The 13,598-nt window shown below is 41.5% G+C and overlaps 1 protein-coding gene across 1 annotated transcript; it reads right to left on the bottom strand.

The window, feature by feature from the left end:
* Nucleotides 1–1,573: 1,573 nt before the first annotated feature.
* On the bottom strand, nt 1,574–9,376 carry LOC124281921 (cytochrome P450 26B1-like). The gene is made up of 6 exons (XM_046717928.1): nt 9,185–9,376; nt 8,693–8,867; nt 7,815–8,312; nt 5,907–6,134; nt 3,849–4,028; nt 1,574–2,803 (listed from the first exon to the last, which is right to left on the bottom strand). Exons 1-6 carry the CDS (start codon nt 9,193–9,195, stop codon nt 2,468–2,470), a joined length of 1,428 nt encoding a protein of 475 aa, XP_046573884.1. The 5' UTR covers nt 9,196–9,376; the 3' UTR covers nt 1,574–2,467.
* Nucleotides 9,377–13,598: the final 4,222 nt, after the last annotated feature.

Raw genomic sequence — 13,598 nt, 5'->3', positions numbered from 1 at the left:
TCCAAGAAACTCTCAGGAGTCAAGCTGCCAAACACGGTCACCCATCCAAGTACTGTCCGCGACTTCAGCCTGGTTCCCGGGGCCTGCTGCGCAACGCATCCACACTGACCCCAGTAAGGTCTGCGCAATGGCGGCTGTCACTACTGGGCTCCTTGTCAAATATTTACTATAGAAAAATCCGAGATTGGGTGGTTAGTATTTTTAATATCATTTTCATCCATGCTAATTCCAAGTATACGTCACCAAAACTACGACCATCGTTACTTTTAGAGAACGTGTTTCGAGACGCGAATTTAGCATTGTAAACAATGACACACACCCCATTTTCAACACTGACATGTGCGTTGATATTTCGTGTCAGCTTGCTATTGTCACGAAGCGTAGCGCAGCAGACCCCGGGAACCAGGCAGTGAAGACTTAGTACTTTGGATTCGAAACCACCATCAACTTTTTTCGCTCCGTCTCTGTATGAGTGAGTGAGTGAGTTTAGTTTTACGCCGCACTCAGCAATAATCCAGCTATATGCCGGCGGTCTGTAAATAATCGAGTCTGTACCCGACAATCCAGTGATCAACATCATGAGCATCGATCTGTGCAATTGGGATACGATAGCATGTGTCAACCAAGTCAGCGAGCCTGACCACTCGTCTTACGACAAGCATGGCTTGCTGAAGAGCAATTCTAACCCGGATCCTTTCGGGTTCCAGACCTGTAAATATTGGTCTTTTTTCAGTTTTTAGGACATAAAGGATCTGCGGTGTATATTGTATTAACCAGACATCGGTGAAAACCAGATTTTCTAGTACTGATTTGACCTGTAACAAAAACACGATCCCGTTAGTCGGTTCTTACGACAAGCATGGGTTGGTGAAGACCAATCATAACCCGGATCTTCTGTATGAATTGTCACCTCTATATAAGTGTCTGCGTGCCCGTATATACTCTCCGTAGTTCCTCGATTGCCAAGAGTATCATGTTACATAGCCTGGGCCCTTTTGCGACTCTACCATTTTGTTAGGAAGTGACGTCACTATCCATGTCACTTATTACAGAAGTGCAGCCATAGCTGCTGTGTTCAGAAAACAAGTGAACGACTGCCATTCAAGCCGGCAATTTATGCCTGAATTCATGCATTATGCATGTGCATCTCGATTGCAATGTTGTGTTAGTGCAAACTCTTCCCTTTCCACAAACACATTTCTAACCTCAATATCAAACAATACTTTATTGGGCAAAACAACTCCACGACCACGATTCATGGTTTCCTCAACCTTGACTTCCGGTGTATATTTAAAAAATAAATAGGTTCAAATACTCCATAGATACCTAAATGTCATTTCAGATATTACGACGTTTCTTCTGCATTTCAGTATATATCATGAAGTCCAAAGGTTAGGGGGAAATGCTCCTCAGGGATATGTTTTTCGGGGGAGAAAGGGGGGGGGGGCCCTGATCTGTGACACACAGTGACACCTTCAGCAGTACCTTTGCCCTGTGTGTCCTAGTGCACCGAAGCATTGTTATTCCCACAGTGATTGCTGACACAGACAAAACAAAGGTGCGCGACCAGGACTCTCTGGCTGAAACACATTTTATTCAAAAAGTATATGGCTCGGTAAACAAGCCGTAATGGCTTTTGCGAATACTTCTCCATTACAAATATTTCGAAGCGAATCTATAATGACAATAATAATGATGATATTTATATAGCGCCGGTTCCACATCACTGAGGGACATGCTCAAAGCACATCATTGCATGTATACATATATACAGAAGACAGACAGCAGTAAAGACAATTAGTGGTAGCGTCAGAAGAGGTATGTTTTTATTCCAGATAGCGTAGGTGCACTCTTGAGGTTAGTCGGGGGGTGCATTTATCTGACAGAATCGAGTTTAATTCAAAGTGAAGTTGGGTAGCATTTTGAACATCCCATTAGTTGATGCATCAGTTGGTTCCATAGCTTCATTGTCTCGGGTGGGAAAGATTTTTCATAAAATTCATAGTGACATCTTGATGTCCGAATATTAGCAGTGTTTCTTAATTCCTGAGTACGTAATGTTTAAACCAGAAGAATACGTAGGTATAAGCCCAAGCATAATTATTACTCATACACTAAGGCTTAATTGTGCTTAATTTCTGATATTAATTTTGCCGCGTGAACTGGTTAATCCCAATTGCACCTCCCTATTTGAATTGTATTTTATCAGAAATTAAGCCCTTATATTGCACCTTTCCATTTGAAATGTATTTTATCCGAAATTACGCCCTGAAATTGCACCTTCCGATTGAAATATATTTTATACGAAAATAACCCTGGGAAGGTGCTATGTTCAGTACGTAGATCTGGGACTTAACTACTGAAGGTCCTGGTATTACACGTCAAAGCTGAAATATACATAAGCTCCAAAACTTCGGTAAACGATAAACGGAAGAGCTACTTTGCTGCCTTGGCAATACTTTGTCTTTCAGATCCCAAGCTTCCTTAGCGAAGAGAAGACAACAGGGAGTCCATCTATTGGACGAGGAACAGGCATTTCCTCAATAACTGGATATTTGTTCAATAGATCCCACCTACAGTTTACAGCAAGTTCGACAAGGAAACATTTAAGCATGAGCTTTCCTAGTTCTTTGCCAACACACACTCTTCTTCCAGCCCCGAAAGGAAAGAAGGTTTCTCTTTCCTTTGTCAAAGCATCCCATCTGTCAGGGTTGAACTTGTCTCCATCTGGGAAACTGTCGCTTTGTTCTTGAGCTTCACGAATGCTGAAGGCGACAGTCCACCCCTTGGGTATTTGGTAACCCTGAATCCAAATGGAACAAAATAAAATGGTTTTTTCCAGAGTTGTCATGTTATATTTGTAACTGCGATGCATTTTGTTACATCCTGATTCGTGATAATGTTTCAGTTTGAATGAAACGAGTTCTTAAGAGCACCGTGTAATCAATATAAGCATATGTTTCACTGGAATGTGGTGAGTGAGTTTGGTTTTACGCCGCTTGTAGCAATATTCCAGCAATATCACGGCGGGGGACATCAGAAATGGGCTTCACACATTGTACCCATATGGGGAACTGAACCCGGTTTTCGGCATGACGAGCGAACGTTTTATCCACTAGGCTACCCAACCGGCCCGGAAGGTGGTGATTCTGAAATTCGAGTTTTGCAAATTGTATGCGGAAGTATACAGACACCGTTGAACTTTGATGTACCGAACTATGGCTGTCTCGAAATAGAAGCTTGGTTCCTTCGTATGCTTTGTTTATTCATTACATTTCAGTTGTGTCGAAACTTAGATAACTCGAAATATACTACCCATCAAAGGTTTAGACTCACTTAAAGCACTCACTATATGTTATGCATATATGTGTGGTTACATCGAAGATGAGTTTCTCCAACTAACTTTGGGGAACCAACTGCAAACTTTATGCAGATGAATTGCACGAGGATCATGCATGAAATTGCTAAAAAGCATGTGCAAGTATCGTGCATGTGAACAGCCGTGTTGTGGTGTAAAACTTTGTTAAAAATTCGCCAATTTTCACTCAGTTTCATCATTTTTTTAACCCATGACAATAATCTTTTCAACGTTACGAATTTGTTTTACAATGCATCAGTTCATGTGTAAACAGTACTATTAAACAGTATGGTAAATTTTGCAAAATCTAGTTTAGAAGAGTTGACTTAAGCAAGTGGCTACATTTACACTAGTGAGTCTAAACTTTTGATGGGGAGTATATTTAGGTAGGTTCTTTTAACTTTTGACTGCAATTCGTCTCTAAATATCCGATTAAATGTAAACATGGTTATGGCTTTAAAACAAAGTTTACGCGTTTAAATTTACTTACATCTAACTCGAAGGTTTTGAGTGCCTTTCTGAAACCTCCGCCGACAGGTGGCGCAATTCGCATCACTTCCTTCACAACGTTAGATACATACTTCAGTTTCCCTAGTTGTCCAAGGGTTATCTTCCCTTCATCGTCGTCGATGTTGTGTTGTCGTAGTTCATCGACTACGTGGTTAAGCACCTGAAACGTTATGCATGAAAGCACATTGAAAACTGTAGACATATTTCCACATAACGAATAAGTAAGACTCACAATAATTTGAAATGCAATGTCACTTTTTTATGGCTTCTCCTGCTGATCATTAGTCTGAAATACATCTTCAAGCCTGATGATGCTGATAGCCCACCTCTGCATCTAAAGATGTTCTCACCTATCTGTTTGAAGCAGCACTCACCTGTCTATTTGAGGCAGTACCCACCTCTCTATTTGAGGCAGTACCCACCTGTCTATTTGAGGCAGTACCAACCTGTCTATTTGAGGCAGTACCACCTGTCTATTTGAGGAAGTACCAATCTCTCTATTTGAGGCAGTACCCACCTGTCTATTTGAGGCAGTACCCACCTGTCTATTTGAGGCAGTACCCACCTGTCTATTTGAAGCAGTACCCACCTGTCTATTTGAGGAAGTACCACCTCTCCATTTGAGGCAGTACCCACCTGTCTATTTGAGGCAGTACCCACCTGTCTATTTGAGGCAGTACCCGCCTGTCTATCTGAAGCAGTACTCGCCTCTCTTTTTGAAGCAGTGCCCACCTCTATATTTAAAGACGTTCTCACCTATCTATTTAAAGTAGCACTCACTTCTCTATTTGAAGGTACACCCACCTCTCTATTTGAAGAAATACTCACCTTTCTATTTAAAGCAGCGCTCACCTCTCTTTTTGAACTAATACTCACCTGTCTGCGCAATTGGGAACCGATGACATGTGTCAACCAAGCCAGCGAGCCTGACCACTCGATCCCGTTAGTCGACTCTTACGACAAGCATCGGTTGCTGAAGGCCAATATTCTAACCCGGATCTCACTCTCTGTTTGAAGCAGTACCCACCTCTCTATTAAAAGAAGTATTCACCTTTCTATTTGAAGCAGAGCTCACCTCTCTGTTTGACGAAGTACTCACCTCTCTATTTGAAAAAGAACTCACCTTTCAATTTGAAGAAGTACTCACCTCTCTATTTGATGAAGTACTCACCTCTCTATTCAAAGCAGCGCTCACCTCTCTATTTTACACAACGCTGACCTATCTATTTGAAGCAACTCTTATCTCTCTATTTGGAGAAGTACACACTTCTCTATTTGACGAAGTACTCACCTCTTTATTTGAACAAATACTAACCTATTTATTTGAAGCAGAGCTCACCTCTCTATTTGACGAAGTACTCACCTCTCTATTTGAACAAATACTAACCTATCTATTTTAAGCAGCACTTACCTCTCTATTTGAAGCAGTATCCATCTCTCTATTTGAACAAATACTAACCTCTCTATTTGAAGCAGAGCTCACCTATCTGCTATTTAAAGAAGTATTACCCTTTCTATTTGAACCAGTACTCAGCTCTCTATTTGATGAAGTTCTCACCTATCTATTTAAAGTAGCACTCACGTCTCTATTTGCAGCAGTATCAACCTCTCTATTTGAACAAATACTAACCTCTCTATTTGAAGCAGAGCTGACCACTCTATTTGAGGAAGTACTCACCTCTCTATTTGAACAAATACTAACCTCTCTGTTTGAAGCAGAGCTCACCTCTCTATTTGACGAAGTACTCACCTCTCTATTTGAAGCAGCACTTGTAAACCTCTCTATTGGAAGAAGTACGCACCTATTATTTGAAGCAGTATCAACCTCTCTATTTGAAGAAATACTCACCTTCTATTTGAAGCAGTACACATCACTCTATTTGAAAAGGTACTCACCTTTTACTTAAAGAAGTACCCACCTCTCTATTTGATGAAGTACTCATCTTTTACTTGAAGAAGTACTCACCTCTCTATTTGAACAAATACTCGCCTTTCTATTTGAAGCAGTGCTCACCTCTCTGTTTAAAGAAGTACTTACCTCTCTATTTTTCCCCAAGTAGAGGAGTAGGGAGCAGGCAGCGCTGCCAGAGGTCACATGTCCGGTGAAGAGCAGCTCCATGACCACCTCCTTCAGCTCCGTCCGTGTCAGCACCTCCTCCGACAGTTTCATCATGTACGTGAGGGCATCGGGGGCACCGACCCAGTCCTTCCGTCGATCCAGAAATTCACCGATCTTCTTCATCAGTTTTTCGCGAACTATCATACCCTACAGTCAAACATACAATCAGGATACAAGTCTTAATTCATGATATAATATTATTATATTTTTTATTTTAATATTTTTTTTTATTAAGAAGATAATACGCAAATACAAATACATAATTACCAATGGTACTAAAATGGAAAAACATGACGTCATACAGTACAACCAGAAATTATTGAGAATTTAAAGATTGTAATTTTTTATTTTTTTCACTCATTACTCACGTATTAAATGTGAATATTAGCAGAACATAACTCCAGATTCAAAGACAGGTGAACAGTTAAGTTGTCAAGTCACCATGGGCAGCAATGCAGGCTTCAATGCGGCGGGGCATACTACTGATCAAAGAAGTTGGAAAGTCGTGGTCCATGCTGTCCCAATATCGGACCACCTCTTCTTTCGTTTCAGCAATATTTGTCAGATTTTTCTTATTGACACTTTCCTTCATAAGTCCCCAAACATTTTCTATTGGATTTAGGTCAGGGCTATAGCTTGACCAATCTAATAATGTCATATTTTGGGTCCGAAACCAGGCCTGTGAATGCTTTGAACGATGTTTTGGGTTGTTGTCTTGCTGGAAAATCCAAAAATTTCCATAGAACACGTGAGCAGATGGAAGTAAATGTCCCTCGAGAATATCTGTGTACCGCTCACTGTTTATATTCCCTTCAAATACACAGAGGGGCGTTGCCCCTAACACAGATATGCCACCCCACACGTTAAATTTCCGACTGTACTTTGGGCGCTGATACAAATGTTTTTTCAGTTTGTTTGGTCCAGAATTTCAGTGTATTAGGAAACAGCCACACAGAACTTTCATCTGAGAAAATCACATTGTCCCAGTTAAAATTTCTATGCTGTAAGCACCAGTTCAACCTTCGCTCCTTTTGTTCAGGTTTAATGATCGGTAATGGAATTCCTCGACTTTTCTGCCAACCCATTGCATGCAGCTCAGTTCTAATTGTCTCCTTACAGACAGCCACAGTTCCTCTATCAATCATATCCAGCCTTAAGTTTTCTAAACACCTTCGTTTGTATTTAGAAACAAGAATACCAAGCCGCCTCCTGTCACCGACAGTTAATTTTCTGGGCCTACCTGCGCCTCCCTAGTGCTAAATGCCATATCCATTTGCAATATTTTTCAAAACACGATAAACGGTGGACAAAGGGATGCCTGTTCTACTTGAAATCACTTTAGCTGATCTGATGTCCTTGTTATAATACTCTAAAATCAACTTCCTCTTCTCTAAATCATCCATACTGAGGATCACTGAAAATGTCGTCTGCTAGCAAGTAAACAAAGGGGGGATAACTCTTCACAAACTAATGAAAAAGGATTAACGGAGTTGTCTCTCTTGAATGAAACCAAGCACTTGATAGCTGGTCAAGGTTGTTTATACCAGGTTGTTTATAACATATTCCTAAAATTCTCAATAATTTCTGGTCATACTATATGTATGAGGTGACCGTAAAGTGTATCGGTATATTTTGCTTGTGAGATACCCATAATCAGAACCTCTTTGCACCTGTAACTCATTTCACAAAGTGAACAAAGGATACACTTCCATGTGTCTAAATCCAAAGAGTTTATCTTTATTTCATATCATCTAGAATTACAATGACAGTTAGGATACTTTATGAACATAGAAATGAAAATCATAATTGGAGCTATAGGTGTTTTACCTTGTGGAATCCTGATCCTGGAATGTTCAGAGGTATGGAAAAAAGTCCCTCTGCAAACACAGCATATAACTCCATCAGTTCTTCGATTTCTTTCTCGCTGACTTTAAAGCCTATCAGTACGTGACAGGCAAACCTCAAGGACAGCTTCTTGCATTCATCGAAGCCCAATACGGTTGCTTGGCTGCACCATCTCTTTATGTAATAGCGAAAGGTGACCTGAGATTCCAGAAGGTAAGAAGACATGGCCTCGTGGTTGAAAGCCTTGCCGATGGACTTCCTGCGTGTTTTGTGGATTGGTCCCTCGGAGTGGCTTACTGTTCCTTCGCCCATGAGAGTCCGGACACTTTGTGGCCAGTAAGAAGCCACGAGAGAGGTCTCTCCCATCAATATCTTGCGGACGTTCTTTGCTCCAAGGACGAGAATGGTTGGATTCCCAAGGATGTTGGTTTTTGAGACGCTGCCGTAGGATTTCAGCCTATTCCTGTAGAAATTGGCACCCTAAAACATGAAAAATGAACCTATATATCCGAATGTATTTTATCGTCTATTGTAAAAAGTATTCTATTACAAATGATCCGTAAAGGTCAGGCCACCTAAGGGATCGGGTGATAAGCTCGCTGCTTGGTTCGTGCATGTCATTTTATTACAGATCCATGATCATGATGTCAATCACTGGATTATCGTGTCCATAGTCGATTATTTACAGACCAGTGTCATACAGCTGGAATATTGCTGAATGTGGCGTTAAACAACAAACAAACAAACAAACAAAACCTCTCTCTTGACAAAGTATTAAGTTCCAGACTACAATTAGTTAAAACCAAAATATGTCAATAAATATCTATAATGCAGTTTAACTAATAAGAAAGGTCATTTACCATTAACACAAAATGAAGACTTTCCCCAATCAAAGGAAGTCCCATGCTGCCAGGCGGTAGTGGCAGGCTGCATGTGCGGTCTCTGAGACTATAGTTATGCATGTTCCACAACTTCCAGATGATAAGACAAAGAGCGACTGGAACCACTGACGCCAAAACCTTTAAGGAGTCTTCCCTAAAAACAAACGTCAGTGCAAAAGAAAACCCAGCCTTTTTTACTCACAAACAGATTGAATTTGGTTTAAAGTAACTGTGGTAGGATATGAATTTACCACGCAATGTCAGCGACGACACTAGGTGCTCGCGAAACAAACGACAAAGAAAAAATAGATAGAGATTGTTCTTTATGTTATCCTTATCCAACTTGAGGAGGACAAACTGTAACATATAATTTCAAAATTAGTTGAATTTTAATGATCAACCAACATTTTTTCATGAGTTTATCAAATAAATCAAACAAAATCAGCGATGTGCCAATGGTTTCAAACTTACCCGGAAAGCATTGTCTCAGAATTGCTTGTCTCTCCCACACCAAATGTGTTGTTCAGTAGGTGACCATATGATGCTGTAGTTCTCGCCAAATGGTCACATGGTCAAATCAGAAATGAGCCAGCACTCCCCAAACAGTGATTCGTACTGCAGAGCTCGGTAATGTTTGCGCTACTGTTCGTGTGAAAATGAGCATTGGGTGTTGGTTTCATTTGTAAAGGCCTTACGTAACAATAGCATGCACTCCATTTGAAATGTTTTGTTTCAACAGTTTTCACATGCTCAACGCAAAACAAAGCAATAGTCTATAAATATACTCTTTAAAAAAAAGTAGGGGAACTTCATTTTTAGTTTACGATTGAAAACATTGGAAGATATATTGGAGTCAATCAATGTTGATATGATAATAATGAATGTTTTGAGAGTGCATCACTACTTGCAATTCCTTATGACCATAGTTGTTTGTACATTTATCGCTCTTGATACGGTCTTCATTCAGTAGTCTGTGATTCCACCACTGAGGGTCGGACGACGAGGCATGCTGTGTATGAGTCTCCCAATAACCCACTGGGGGAGTCTGTTCCATTCTTCCTGAAGCGCACGACCAGGTTCATTCAGCGTAGTCGGCGGCCTTTGACGTTGACGCACACGTTATCCTACATGTCCCAGACGTGTTAAATGGGGGAACGATCAGGGCTCATTGCTGGCCATGCAAACGATAAATGTTGTGTTGCTGGAGGTGATTATTGACGATACGTGCATTGTGAGCACGGGCATTGTCATCCTGCAAGACGAAATGACGATCGAAATGCCTAGCAAATGGGACAACAAAGGATGTCAGTATGTTGTCCCGAAAGTACTGCCCTGTGACCCTTCCTTGCACAACATGAAGAGGGATTCGGTCTGTCATAGTGATACCACCCCATACCATAAGTGTCCCACATATAATTTGGTCGTGTGGTCTCGCGTTGATGTTAGCGTGACGTTCATTTCTTCGTCGCCAGACCCGACCACGCCTGTCAAGGAAGTCCAAAGTGACTCTAGAGACATCCCAAAACATGACACGTGACCAACGACGATTCCTCCAGTGTCTACACCATTCTCTTTTTACAGCCATATGACGATCAGTCAAGGGTGGCACAACCCAGCATGCAAGTGAGCCGCATGGAAGCGATTCCTAATCGTCTGACCCGTAACTCGAACACCAGGAGTCTGATACAAATTTTCTGCAATTTGATGCCGATTCGCTCGATTTCTTAAAGCCTAGTTCCGAATGAAACGATCCTGTCCTCTCGTTGTTGACCTTGGACGACCTGGACGGTTTGAGAAGAATTTCCGAACCAACTGTCGACGGAATAGATTCGACTAAGAAGGCCAGTTGTCGCCCTTGTTTTGAAAGACTTCCATCGGCGCAATCGCTTGCGGTGGTGTCGTAGAGTTCGGAACTGGAACCTTAGAAACTGGAGGCGAGTCTGGTTCAGTTATGACTCACGATTTCTTCTTCACCGGTGAAATGGAAGACAGTATGTTTACCGTCGGAGAAATGAACGTTTTGCCCCTAGTTGCATTTGACAGGTCGACAGATTCGGTCGTGTCATGGTGTGGGGTGGGATGTCCATCACACAAAGATCTGATTTAGTGGTGGTTCACGGCAATTTGACAGCAAATCGGTACATCAACAAAGTCCTTGCACGTCACATGCTTCCGATTATGGACCGACAGAGGGAGTTGTTACAGCATGGCAACGCTACTTCACATAAAGCAGGCGTCACGGCCCGCTACCCTGCCAATTCTAACGTCAAAGTCTTGTCATGGCCTTCACGATCACCAGATCTAAACCGATAGAACACCTTTGGGATGAACTCGATCGACGCGTACATCCAGTCTGTACCAAGAAGGTGCCGAGCAGTAATTGCTGCCAATGGTGGCCGTACAAAGTACTGACTTTGACGCCATCCTGTGGACCATGTAAACAGAAACACAGCAATAAAGGAGTTAGGCGTACTCATTGTCTATGGACATGTGAATTTCCACCTTTTTCCCATTGACATTGCATGAAATAATTGCTCTTAAAATGAAGCAATAAATTCTTCTAAAATGCCTTATGCGTTTGGTTTGTACTTCCCATTGGTTTCCCTATTTTTTAAGAGTATACTATCAGATTTCTGGAATAATATTGCTCCCAAACCATTACGACTCAGAAATATGAAGCTTCGGTAAGCGTGATATAATGTTGCTGCAGACACAAATGCAAAACACTTACGATGTAATAGAGAGGATTAGTAACGTTCTAGTTGAAGTTATAAATACAGTCAAGTGTTTTTGTTACAAGTCAAATCAGTGCTAGAAAATCTGGGTTTCAGCGATGTCTGGTTAATACAATATACACCGCAGATCCTTTATGTCCCAAAACTGAAAATGACAAATATTTACAGGTCCGGAACCCGTAAATCCGGATTAGAATTGCTCTTCAACAACCCATGCTTGTCGTAAGACGGCATCGGGTGGTCAGGCTCGCTGACTTGATTGACACACGTCATCGTATCCCATTTACGTGGATCGATGCTCATGCTGTTGATCACTGGATCGTCTGGTCCAGACTCGATTCTTTACAGACCGCCGCCATATAGCTGGAACATTGCTGAGTTCGGCGTAACACTAAACTCACTCACTCAACAACTAAACAAAAAATGAAACTATTGTCTGGAACAATACATGTACTAAATCCTAAAAAAACTCTTTGCAAAAGATTGCCCATCATTTGAACATAATCAAAATACCTATGATTTGAAACACACAATGCCACTATTGTACTTTCTATTATAAAATCATCGGCTTCCAGTTGAAACTGACAGGTGGAAGAAAGTACCATTGTATGAAAAAAGATGGCAACTCTGTAATCAAAATGATATTGGCGATGAATTCCACTTTATATTTTCTGTTCATTATCACTTGTTTGTGGTGCAGTATTTGAGAGGTCGTTGCATGGAATGCCGTTCCTGACAAGATGTTGACATGTGCCATCAACACAGACTTTCACAGTGCATGACACATGTGTTGACAATAGCTTTAGGAATGTTGAACTCATTTAAACAAAACAGGCATCACATATTTCAATGGAAGAACTTCAGTAAACTTATTTCAATTTCAAACGAGTGTTATTACAATTTGGAAGGTGACCCGTGACGATCCGGATTAGAAATTGATCTTCAGTAACCCATGCTTGTCGTGAGCGGCGACTAACGGTGGTCAGACTGCTGACTTGGTTGACATTGTACCCCAAAAGCGCAGATCAATGCTCATGCTGTTGATCACTGGACAGACCACCGCCATATATCTGGAATATTGCTGTGTGCGGCGTTTAACAACAAACACCAAACCGAGCATGATGGTGAAAAACCAAGGCTAGTGAGTGAGTTTAGCTTTACGCCGCTTTTTGGAATATTCCGGCATTATCACGGCGGGGAAATGGGCGTCACATATTGTCACCCATGTAGGGAATCGAACCCGGGTCTTCGGTGTAACGAGTGAACGCTTTAACCACCAGGCTACCCCACCGCCCTCCAAGGCTCTTAATTAGGATACAGTTGGGATTCACACAAACGGTCATCAAACCCTGTTGCTGCTAAGGGTTTAGCGAAATCAAATAGAAGCACAATATCAAGTTTTGGATGAGTAGATGTGGAGCGATGAATAAAAAATATGAGCAACTTTATTATACACTTAAACGTGAAAGAGAAAAATGATATTCTATCTATCACCTTTGGGACGATATTCAAAGAAGGCTGAATGACTTCCAATCAAGTCCGACAGCTGCGGCTGGAGAGGCACTTCCCATAGTAAGTGCATATGGCCTTCATCAACCGGCTAATTCATCCCATGTACAGACGATGCAACACCTTCCACGATGCCCACGGGGGACCACATACTTTACTGACCTTTAGGTATCCTAATTGAGGTACCATTTTTGGTGATTTTGTTTGTGTGAACTCTAAATGTGATTCCCGAAAATGTGTTGACCATAATTGTCAGGTTTTGAACTCAATCCTCCGTTTTGACTCTTAATTAGAGCGAATGAAAGTGTGTGGTTTAAGATTCAACAAAACGGTGTGGCGTTTCTTTTGCGGCTCAGTATATATAGCACTATAGTCAATCCCATCAACATGCATGCTCAAAGCGCTTTGGTTTTCCCTCGTTGTCAATGTCAACGGCACATGGTATTTTCAATCTCAACTCCCTGGGGATTATACAACTCGTCCAGCCACTAGTTAATGGACTATCCCATCCTTACAACGTACCCATTCACAGCTGGGTGGACTGGGACACATAGTGACAGTGCTTTGTCCATGTTTTACTGCACGTTGCTGTACCTGCAACTAGGTGTTTGCATGTATTCATGTGGCCACCATCTGGTCAT

The sequence above is a fragment of the Haliotis rubra genome, unplaced genomic scaffold, assembly GCF_003918875.1.
Source record: "Haliotis rubra isolate DU_JTF1 unplaced genomic scaffold, ASM391887v1 Scf290, whole genome shotgun sequence".
NCBI classification, from domain to species: Eukaryota; Metazoa; Mollusca; class Gastropoda; order Lepetellida; family Haliotidae; genus Haliotis; species Haliotis rubra.
The sequence above is the reverse complement of the archived record's forward strand: the minus strand, read 5'-3'. Positions and strand labels throughout refer to the sequence as shown.